This window comes from Drosophila obscura, unplaced genomic scaffold (assembly GCF_018151105.1).
Source record: "Drosophila obscura isolate BZ-5 IFL unplaced genomic scaffold, ASM1815110v1 contig_1, whole genome shotgun sequence".
Taxonomy (NCBI): Eukaryota; Metazoa; Arthropoda; class Insecta; order Diptera; family Drosophilidae; genus Drosophila; species Drosophila obscura.
Genome location: NW_024542679.1, coordinates 3,322,483 through 3,332,326, shown reverse-complemented (window position 1 = coordinate 3,332,326; position 9,844 = coordinate 3,322,483). Strand labels below are relative to the sequence as shown.

Below are 9,844 nucleotides of genomic sequence, written 5' to 3'. Positions count from 1 at the left end.
TAAAACAAACACACAAAAAAAGATTTAAGAGGGAATTCTGTTGTAAACAATTTCCTTGTCGCGAGAGACTGTTCTTCAGAAAGTATCATCATTTCATCGTTTCATACATTCTTCAGCCTTTTTGGGAGATATATACATACATATATGTATATCTATATCTATGTATAATGAATACTCGTATGAATAACACAATTTTTGTATAGCTTTATATGTATATTAATCGTATGGAACAAAAAACATTTTATACAAAATGCGAACATAAAAAAACACACACACACACACAGACACACATCTACAATATAATGCAATCCACACATACAACAACAAAACAAAAAAAAACCAATTGAAATCCAGAATCAAAAGAATGAGTAAAAAGTAAATGCGTGAAAATACATGGAATTACATCTAGATTTATGTTCTGATAAATGTTTTAATAAACGAAAGAATTAAGAACTATAACTTAAAACATTTAATTGAGGCAGACATTTTCACAGAAAATGCTCCTCCGATCCATCCTCCATCTCTATCCACCCGTGCTATTGAGCTTGTACACGCGACACTTGTTGTCGGTGAGGGCTGCCAGATAGGAGCCATTGTTGTTGCTCACTGGACAAAAGTCATAAATCACCTCGTTCACGGGCATCGTTTGCACACGCTCCTCCCGTCGCACATCGTGCAGCATCAGCTGTTTGTTCTCCTGCAGATAGCCAACGATCAGGGTGTTATCCTCGACGCCCAGCTGTGTGGGTCGTGTCATAATGGGCGTGGCAGGTGGACCATAGATGGTGACCCTCACACGCAGCACAGGCATGTCATCGATCTTGTCCAGTTGGCCGAGAACGAAGCGAGAGTTGGGGGAACTCGGATTGCAGCGAGCCGAAATGAGCAGAGTGTCCTGCACATGATCATACTGCATGGAGAGGAAGGGGCCGTCGACAGTGAGCCGCGTGGGCACGGCCACCTCGCCGGGTGTGCAATACTCGTAGAAGGTCAATGCAGACAGCTGGCAGACGAGGAATCCCCCATTCGGGAAGGTTTTATTCGGGGGCACAGCCTCGATGTGTATCACAGGACTAAAGTTCTCTGAAAAAAGGGCACAACATTAGGGCTTGTGGAATAGACTATGGATGTGTAGGGGTACCCACCATCGGCCTGGAATTGGCCGAGAATGTTATCGGGAAAGCGCAGATCATAGATGTAGACCCCGCCACGGAGATCCCCACCATAGAGAAAGTTCTCCCGTTCGTTGCGATCCACGCCGCAGGCCCAGAGCGTCTTATCCATCGCCGTGACCATGCACGACTGCAGCTTGGTGCGTACATCGAAGAGCTTGATCTTGGACTCGCGACTGGAGACAGCCAGCAGATGCTTCGAGTCACTGAATGCGATATTCCGCACCATCATGGCCGTGGTGTAGAGGAACTGCAACGGCTGGAAGGTCAAGGGGTCGATGAAGCGCACTCCGTAGCCGGGGAACAGGCTCTGTCCACTCTTCTGGCTGGCCATCAGCAGCGAGTGCTTGCCGGAGAAGTGCATCACGCGGCAGCCGGGGTCGCGGGTGATCTCAAAGTTCTTCTCCATGTACAGGCGATGCATGGGCAGCTGCTGGATGGGCCTCTTCTTCGTGGCACCCGACAGAAGGGAGTAGGCTCCACGGCCCCCAGTTCCTTCGGTCATGGCGACCAGCTGCTCGTATTTCTTTGTCATTTGCAGCAGCTTATCGGCGGTCACGTAGTGGGCCAGTTTTATGGCCGACAGCTCGGTCGTCAGGATGTGATTCCGTCGGCGCTCCCCCTCCAGCTGATCCCTGATCTCGGTGTCCACCACTAGAATGCGCTTGGCATACAGGTGGCGGATGTCCTTGTAGGTGGCCTTCGTCTTGCACTGGGGGCACACCTTCACGGACGACTGTCTTTGGCTTTCGGCCAGCCAGCGGCGTATGCAGGCCTCTCCAAACAGATGGCCACAGCGCAAAGAGACCAGTCGATGCTCTCCGCTCATCTCCCACGAGTCCAGGCAGATGGGACACGTAAGACCATCGTCTTCGTCCTCTTGTGGTGGCGCTGGGGCTTTTGTCGACTCGGGCGACTTCTTCAGGCTTGTGTTTGCAGCGGATAGACGCTTGCGTTTCTTTGGCGGCGATGGTGTGTCTAGACTTATGATATTGTCCTGTCCTTGGGCTCTTCGCGAGTTGGTCGGCGGACTGGCAGGTTGTGGCTGTGGCTCCTCATTCTCCTCCAGGGCTTGCAGTTCTGCCTCAAGAGTCTCCACATCGTTTGCAGCATCATCTGACGCAGCCTCTTGCTGAGCTTCGGCCCCGCGCTCCATCGGTGGTACTTCTGCTGCCAATGCTGCTAGTTCTGGGGGAATAAGCGCTTGGAGTTGTTCCAGTTCCACGTCCAGCCCGTGAAACATCGCCATTCCTGGAGAAGGTTCGGTATTCTGTGTGACAATTCTTTGCCAGTTCTGGCGTCGCACAACGGGCTGAAGAGACTCCTGACTTTCCTCCTCGGTATCCACGTATTCGTCCGTATCCGGAAATGGCCCATCGTCCAAACTCTCGTCACTTTCTAGGTCGCTCATAACTGTTGATTATCTCCAATTTCATTAGGAACTTGCGCGCAGTATAGAATATTATCAAGAAATTGTATTTTTAAGAATTTCTTTTCAATTTCGACAACAACCAGAGCAGGGCAATATGCGATATTCACAATATTCATTAAAAAGTATCGATGTTTTAACTCTAAAAAGTATCGATAGCAGGTCGTTCAGTATTTAGCGAACACGTTGAAACAGTCACTCTAACTTTGGACGCCTTCGCAGCCGCGATTTGTTGAAAAAATAAAAAAGGGCATTTAAAATCGGTAAAAGTACAAGACAAACGAGCGGAACGCAACCACGACACGTACAGTGAACACCCTACAGCGAGTTTAAAGTTAAAGTAAGCATCCAAGTCAAGGGCCAACCGGCATTTCGCCTCGCGGCAAATAATTGCATCAGTATTGGTGGGCGTAAGGAAGCGTCGCCGCCAAAGCCAAAGAAAGTTTCCAATTACAGTTGTGAATCATTTACAGGCGTTAATTAGAAAGAAAGTAAGAAAGCTCTCACTCAGCTTTTCCAAAACGAAAAGATTGGTAAGCGACATTGTGGGTCCAAATATAACACAACGCAATTAACCCTCTGCGCTCCTGGCCTTGAACTCGATAGACTTGGCAGCCGTCCATGCAGTGACGCCGCGACACACCGACACACGTACACACGAAAGCCGCTTTCCTGCAACTGCTGCTCTACTAACCGAAAGAAAAGAACAGAACCCTTCCGCTTGAAAGAAAGAGAATCATGGCCGAGCCAAAGACACCCGAGAAGATGCTTTCCGCCAAGCCGCCAGTGTTCCATCATCATAATAGCCACAGCCCGAATGCCTCGCTGCAGCTACCGAGTCCCATAATCACGCGACGCACACGCACGGCCTCGACGTAAGTCCATCTCCCACATCTACAGCTCCCTTTCACAGGCATTGATTTAATTGTCTCTTCCTACTCTCCTTCCCCTACATCCGCCCGGCCTATCCGTCGCTTTTGCGCGCGCACAAAACACAAAACATAAACCCAACAAAAAAAAAAAAACGGGAACATATTTAGCTCGGCTCGGGCCTTGGAGAACCCAGTAGTGACCGGCGTGGTAAAGTCCTTTAGCCGCAGCAAAGGACACGGCTTCATTATCCCCAGCGCCGGTGGCGAGGACGTTTTTTGCCATGTTTCCGAGTAAGTTGTTGAATAATTAACATTTAACCTTCGGTCACTGTTTTACGTTTTGCTCACTGCTCCACAAACAAATTCTAGCATCGAGGGCGAATATGTGCCCATGAACGGGGATGAGGTCAAATATCGTCTGTGCGCCATTCCACCAAAGTACGAGAAACATCAGGCCGTGCACGTGCAGATAAGCAACTTGACTCCCGAGGTGCACCACAAATGGGAGGAGCCCGTGTTTGGATCCTCGCCCGCCAAGTAGGCGTGTTTGAGGGGTGGTGAAAGAATAAATGTTAGCAGCCTTCCATGGACTTTAATTGGACTGGAGCACGCCACACACACGAGATGAAATATAAAACAACAACACAGTGAGGGAAAACAATAACCAACAATAACCATGAAAACGAAAGCATACTGTCGAGAGAGGAACCACAACAGAATTAGAGACCAGAACAGAAACAGCCAGCCATTAAAGTATCAATTGAACACTTACTTAATTAGACTCTAAGCTAGGCGATAGAAGCAAACAAAAGCAGTCACAAATGTTGCCTTGAATTGGAAGAGCGACAACTGAAACCAGTTTTACTCAAGTAATGCATATTGAAATCGTATTTGGAAATGGAAATTGTTCGGTGATGATGATGATGATTATGATCGCCAGCCAGCCAGCCAGGCCTGTTTGTGTAGTCACCCAATTGGTTCTGGAGCCTGTATCCGTAATTACTTTTAATTATAATGAAATATCTGAATGTGTTCGCCAAGCAAACGAAACAGAAAATTCAATTAATTACTACATATAAAACAAAAAATGCTGCGAATTAAATATGCACTTTTTTTCAATCTGCATGAATGTGTTTTGTGTGGAGATATGGGGAAATTGAATTTTATCTGCATGTTAATGTGTTGTATACACATTGTACGAATATATATATGTACATGCCATGCCCCAGTTGTACAATGCCTTATCTGTGGGCATGGGAAGTCAAGCAACTGGAGTATCGCAGTGTGTATCCCAATCTAAAAATAGCTCTTTGCACACCAGAAACTTTTGGTTGGGCGGGCACAGTTTAAATTTGCTTTTGCGAGTGTGACCATGTAGCGTAGCGTGTAATTGTATTGAATCATTTATCGAAACCGGTTCCAGTCGTCCAATGAACCAATGTAGAATTGCAATTTATAGCCGAATACTAATTGGTGCTCAGCATCGAATTCCTGATCGTTAGGTATCTAAATCTAGTTTTTCTTCAACAATTTATATAAAAATTTCTGTGAATTTCTGTGCATTTTTTGCCATTCCAGTTTGAATCCAGCTCCGAATCTCCGAAATTTACATAAATATGTGTAGTTATCGTGTAGTTACTATGTAAAAAAGTATTGTTTGATGGAAGTTTATTTGATTAAACCCAATTTTATGAATAATCAAATGGAAAATGACTACTTCAAATAAACAGATCTTTTAGGAAATTGATTCATGTATCGTCGAAAATTATATAATCGGTGCTGAGTGCTACAGCTAAAAAGTAATCCTGAGCCGAATATCAAAATCGCGGAATATATCACCGCAGCGAGGAAGGCAGCGCTGCCGGCGTCGCTGCTTTACTGTAGCTGTAGTCGTGGGACATCAACAACATCAACAAAAAACGTATGCCACGATTTTTTCTATAAAAATTCAAAAATTAGGCGAAACCGAAAATGAACGTGTTAACAAAGTGCATAGAAATAATCCACCTTTTTTAGTTAAATATCGAGGCAAGAGAACAACAGTACTTACACTCGTTTTGGATCTAAAAACCTTCGGCATTGCACTGACGTGGACCTGAAAGATTAGAAACAGGTGAGGGCGACATGTGCATGCATTATCTAGATTGAAATCAGCTTGGTACCCCTTTTGGCAGAGTACCAACATGTCTACAGCACGGCGGAGGACGCAGGGCGGCAGTGCGGGCGATGACCAGAGCGTGCTCATCACAGACTACCCACACCCCAACGAGGGTTTGGTGGAGAAGGATGAGGGAACGCCGGACATACGCGGAGACAGACGGAACATAGCCATCCTGCTGTTCCTGTACATACTGCAGGGCATACCGATCGGTCTGATTGCCGCCATTCCCATGCTGCTGCAGAATCGGGGCGCCAGCTACAAGCAGCAGGCGGAGTTCTCCTTTGCGTACTGGCCGTTCAGTCTGAAGCTGCTGTGGGCGCCCATCGTGGACTCGCTGTATGTGCGCAGATTCGGACGTCGCAAGTCGTGGCTGGTGCCGGTGCAGTATCTGCTGGGCGGATTCATGATGTTCCTCTCCTACTTCGTGGATCGCTGGCTGGGCGGCGACGGTGTGGAGCCGAATGTGGCGCTGCTGTCGCTGCTCTTCTTCCTGCTCAACTTCCTGGCGGCCACGCAGGATATCGCTGTCGATGGCTGGGCTCTGACCATGCTAAAGCGCTGCAATGTGGGCTACGCCTCCACCTGCAACAGTGTTGGACAGACTGCCGGCTACTTCCTGGGCTATGTGGTGTTTATTGCCCTCGAATCGAAGGACTTTTGCAACAAGTACATGAGGGATGTGCCCCTGAACGAAGGCATGATCACGCTGCCACGCTTCCTATGGTTCTGGGGCATTGTCTTTGTGGTGGCCACCACTCTGGTGGCAATCTTCAAGAAGGAGAACGACATTGAAGATGCCCACACGGATGCTCGCTACACCGAGGAGCACGAGCTAAACATCCGTCAGAGCTACAAGATCCTGTGGGACATGGTGAAGATGCGCCCGGTGCAGATCCTAGGCGCCATTCTGCTCACCGTTAAGGTGACCTTCTCCGCATCGGATGCGGTGACCAGCCTGAAGCTCATCGATGCCGGTGTGCCCAAGGATCAGCTGGCTCTGCTGGCAATCCCCCTCATTCCCCTGCAGCTCGTCCTGCCCCTGGTGATGGGTCGCTACACCAACGGACCGCGTCCCATGGATGTTTATGTGAAGGCCATACCATATCGAATCCTTCTGGCCGCCGTGGCTACAATTTTCGCCTATGCCACACCTTTTATGGTGCAGAAGGGAAATGTCCCAGTGTACTACTATGTCCTTCTCATCACTCTCTATGCCTGCTATCAGGTGTTCCTCTACTCAATGTTTGTGGCGGCCATGGCTTTCTTTGCAAAGATCTCAGACCCCGCTGTGGGGGGCACATACATGACATTCCTCAATACGCTGTGCAATCTGGGCGGCAATTGGCCCAACACGGTGGTGCTCTGGCTGGTGGATGTGCTCACTTGGAAGCAGTGCACCACCGTTACGGATAACACCTGCCTCAACAAGAGCGATCAACAGGTACGGCCGAAGTTTATCCAACATCTTTGGCGGTTTTCTGACTATTCTTTTGCCCTTTCAGAGCTGTGAATCGTCGCAGGGTAAATGTGAAATTACTTTCGATGGCTACTATCTGGAGTCATTCTTCTGTGTGCTGTATGGCATCATCTGGGTGCTGCTGGTGCACAAATGGATCGTCTATCTGCAGGATCTGCCCGTACGATCGTGGCTTGTGGTCAAGCATAAGTCGCGGTAGCAATTAATCGTGTGATCCGCAGCCGCCGCCACCGCCAATGGCCGTACAAACCAGCTATTATTTATAGGACTAGACAGTGTTTTGCATTATTCTGTGTGTGTAGGCTAGTGAAATTGAAAATTCCCGCCTTGGTATTGTTTTCGTAATGTAACTTAATAGATTCCATTGGAAATAAAATTAGATTCGACGTCGAGTACAAAGCATAGAAAGAAGATTCACAAATCGGACAATTGCGAATGGATGGGATGTTGGTTTATTCGCTCGATTATGCGCAATCATTGTGGTTTATGCGGGATACAAGGGGGGAGAGGATACAAAAGTGTGGCTTAGCTAATGTGTGTTCTAGTAGTACTTCCAGGAGTCGATCGATTCTTTATTGTTTTGTTTGCTCTTGCGCTCAATCAGACCGGCCAAATGCTCCGAACGCATCGACAGCGAGTCAATCTTCTCCACCAGCTGCTGGTAGGGACTCAGCGGCTGTGTGCCCATCACCACATGCCCCAGCTTCGAGTCGATCTTGGCATTCAGACGGGCGTTGCGTATTAGGTTGACAATCCAGCACTCGGCCTCGTTGGGCTTCATGTTCAGCTTGTCGGCCAGCATGCTGATGGTAATGCACTGGTGAATGCGGCAGAATGTCTCGAAGATCATCAGACGGGCATCCTCCACAAACTCATTCAGACAGGCCACAATGAAGAAATCGTTGAGGATCACTGTCTGGCACTCGTGCAGCTTCAGGCGAGCGCCCTCAAAGTCAAAGTTCACGTACAGACACTCGAGGAACTCGGTGATGGGATCACGGTACGTGTACGACTCCTGCTGGATAACCTTGATCAGGTCCTTGAGCGCGTTGCGACGGGTGCGATTAATCACAACGGCGGTGGCCAGATAGCGCATAATGTGCGGGCACATTGTCTGAATGGCATTCAGATACAGGGGCTTGTACAAGAACATCTCGATGATCAGATCGCGGCCCTTTGGGTGATTGAAGAAGACCAAAACGGACCAGTGGATCAGCCAGGTGCGCTGCTGCAGGGCCTGGATTGTGGAGAAGTTGGCACTGTCAATGTAGTCGCGCAGACGCGTCAGATCCTCCAGGGCAGTGTTCCAGTTGAGGGTCAGAATCTCAGCGGCCAGCTTGCCCCACAACACGTTCAGATAGTTCTGCAAAAAGCATAAATTGAATTATAATTCATAATATATCCCGATTCATTCGATTCCCTTACCTTGTCATTGGGCGACATCACAATCAGACAGAAGTACAAGTACGATGTGGACTCCTGGTAGTTGCCGCACTCGTACAGATACTTGGCCAGCTTGTAGGCACTCTCCAGATGCTCCACCTTGAAATTGTAATCCTTTTGCAGGGCATTCACAAAGGTCTTGGAGTCCTTCATGCTCTCGCCGTTCTTCAGAATGTCGGTGGCCTTCATGATGGGCGCCACCTCGTTCTGCAGCTGCTTGAGCGTGGCCAGCACCTCTGCCTTGCGCTGCACCAGCTCATCGGGCATCTCCTGGCTCAGATTCAGACGCTTGCGCGTATCCATCGTGTAATCAATCATGTTCGTCTTGTTCACCGTCTCCAGGATGTACTCCAACAGTTCCTGCTGGTTGTAGATCTGCAAGCCAAACATTATCCATTAGTTATGCACATTCCACGCCCCGCCCCCGACTGTCCACTTCGCAATTTATACTGTGCTGCGGCGCTGGTGACACGGCACCGCAAAAATTTTCTAACCTCCTTGCCGCACAAGAATTCCAGCAGCGGAAAAGTAAGATGCCGATCCAAATATTGACAGTTGATGCGTGTTAGATCAAAGTTCGCCATGTTTGTGGATGTTTTTTGACTATTTTCACAATGAAATTTCCACGCAAAATTACAAGAAAAATACGCGTGCGACGCACAGTGTTGGAAAAGAACCGTTTACAGTGTGACCACGGGTTTGTCAATAAAATATACCGACCCTCAAAAATATATCGAAATATACCATGTCATTATCAACATATACCGTAAATATACTGACGGATACGTTGATATTCCTTAATTTTGATATTCGGTCCAATATTACTAGCTAGTTAGCCCTCTCAGCCGTAAACATATAATTTTATCCAATCCAATCCAAATTGGATAGTTTTCCGAACTCCTTTTCATTGGATTGTTTACATAACAGCGTTCAAAGAAAAACGGCCAAAGCATAAAACGAAAGTGTGAAGTGCGGTCACATTCCGACATTGTTGCTGGTCAACCAAGTAGCTGCATGCATGTGTATGAACATTTATATACCTTATTTCCTTTAATTCCTGAATTCCTTTCCTGAATTAATGCTTTCAATAGTTTGAATATTTATTTCATCAAATGCTTGCACATAAATATATTCATATATGTAGATGTATGTATATTTAGGGTATATAGATGGGTTATATATATATTTTGTTGTATAAATAGTGGTATTTCCATATAACTGCCAAACAGGACACACTTTACCACATTCACTTCTTCCATTTAGGTACTTCTGCAGTTTAAGGGTCGGGTT

At 47.5% G+C, this 9,844-nt stretch overlaps 4 protein-coding genes across 6 annotated transcripts; 2 read left to right on the top strand and 2 right to left on the bottom strand.

Moving 5' to 3' along the window:
• Positions 1–277: 277 nt before the first annotated feature.
• On the bottom strand, positions 278–2,707 carry LOC111069546 (E3 ubiquitin-protein ligase RFWD3). Its single transcript, XM_022359650.2, has 2 exons — positions 1,146–2,707; positions 278–1,083 (listed from the first exon to the last, which is right to left on the bottom strand). Exons 1-2 carry the CDS (start codon positions 2,581–2,583, stop codon positions 524–526), a joined length of 1,998 nt encoding a protein of 665 aa, XP_022215342.2. The 5' UTR covers positions 2,584–2,707; the 3' UTR covers positions 278–523.
• A 54-nt stretch (positions 2,708–2,761) lies between these two features.
• LOC111069549 (cold shock domain-containing protein CG9705) lies at positions 2,762–4,258 on the top strand. Of its 2 annotated transcripts, XM_022359654.2 has the most exons (5): positions 2,762–2,941; positions 3,075–3,134; positions 3,208–3,476; positions 3,642–3,764; positions 3,843–4,258. In XM_022359654.2, the coding sequence occupies exons 3-5, from the start codon at positions 3,340–3,342 to the stop codon at positions 4,012–4,014; spliced, it is 432 nt and encodes a 143-aa protein (XP_022215346.2). In that variant the 5' UTR covers positions 2,762–2,941; positions 3,075–3,134; positions 3,208–3,339; the 3' UTR covers positions 4,015–4,258. The 2 variants fall into 2 exon arrangements, with proteins under 2 accessions (XP_022215346.2, XP_041448200.1); XM_041592266.1 differs by having other exon boundaries at positions 2,762–3,134.
• Positions 4,259–5,332: 1,074 nt separating this feature from the next.
• On the top strand, positions 5,333–7,503 carry LOC111069547 (acetyl-coenzyme A transporter 1). 2 transcript variants are annotated; one of them, XM_022359651.2, is made up of 4 exons: positions 5,333–5,394; positions 5,490–5,586; positions 5,648–7,075; positions 7,137–7,503. In XM_022359651.2, the coding sequence occupies exons 3-4, from the start codon at positions 5,657–5,659 to the stop codon at positions 7,308–7,310; spliced, it is 1,593 nt and encodes a 530-aa protein (XP_022215343.1). In that variant the 5' UTR covers positions 5,333–5,394; positions 5,490–5,586; positions 5,648–5,656; the 3' UTR covers positions 7,311–7,503. The 2 variants fall into 2 exon arrangements, with proteins under 2 accessions (XP_022215343.1, XP_041448188.1); XM_041592254.1 differs by having other exon boundaries at positions 5,350–5,586.
• A 37-nt stretch (positions 7,504–7,540) lies between these two features.
• LOC111069548 (eukaryotic translation initiation factor 3 subunit E) lies at positions 7,541–9,234 on the bottom strand. The gene is made up of 3 exons (XM_022359652.2): positions 9,049–9,234; positions 8,537–8,929; positions 7,541–8,474 (listed from the first exon to the last, which is right to left on the bottom strand). The coding sequence occupies exons 1-3, from the start codon at positions 9,136–9,138 to the stop codon at positions 7,653–7,655; spliced, it is 1,305 nt and encodes a 434-aa protein (XP_022215344.1). The 5' UTR covers positions 9,139–9,234; the 3' UTR covers positions 7,541–7,652.
• Between the last annotated feature and the right edge of the window lie 610 nt (positions 9,235–9,844).

Coding starts and splice junctions, on each gene's coding strand:
- LOC111069546 (XM_022359650.2), bottom strand. CDS start 2,583: ATGAGCGACCTAGAAAGTGACGAGAGTTTGGACGATGGGCCATTTCCG. Junction 1,084..1,145: donor CGGCCAATTCCAGGCCGATG/GTGGGTACCCCT, acceptor CCCTTTTTTCAG/AGAACTTTAGTCCTGTGATA.
- LOC111069547 (XM_022359651.2), top strand. CDS start 5,657: ATGTCTACAGCACGGCGGAGGACGCAGGGCGGCAGTGCGGGCGATGAC. Junction 7,076..7,136: donor TCAACAAGAGCGATCAACAG/GTACGGCCGAAG, acceptor TTGCCCTTTCAG/AGCTGTGAATCGTCGCAGGG.
- LOC111069548 (XM_022359652.2), bottom strand. CDS start 9,138: ATGGCGAACTTTGATCTAACACGCATCAACTGTCAATATTTGGATCGG. Junction 8,930..9,048: donor AATTCTTGTGCGGCAAGGAG/GTTAGAAAATTT, acceptor TTTGGCTTGCAG/ATCTACAACCAGCAGGAACT. Junction 8,475..8,536: donor TGATGTCGCCCAATGACAAG/GTAAGGGAATCG, acceptor TGCTTTTTGCAG/AACTATCTGAACGTGTTGTG.
- LOC111069549 (XM_022359654.2), top strand. CDS start 3,340: ATGGCCGAGCCAAAGACACCCGAGAAGATGCTTTCCGCCAAGCCGCCA. Junction 3,477..3,641: donor CGCACACGCACGGCCTCGAC/GTAAGTCCATCT, acceptor GAACATATTTAG/CTCGGCTCGGGCCTTGGAGA. Junction 3,765..3,842: donor GTTTTTTGCCATGTTTCCGA/GTAAGTTGTTGA, acceptor AACAAATTCTAG/CATCGAGGGCGAATATGTGC.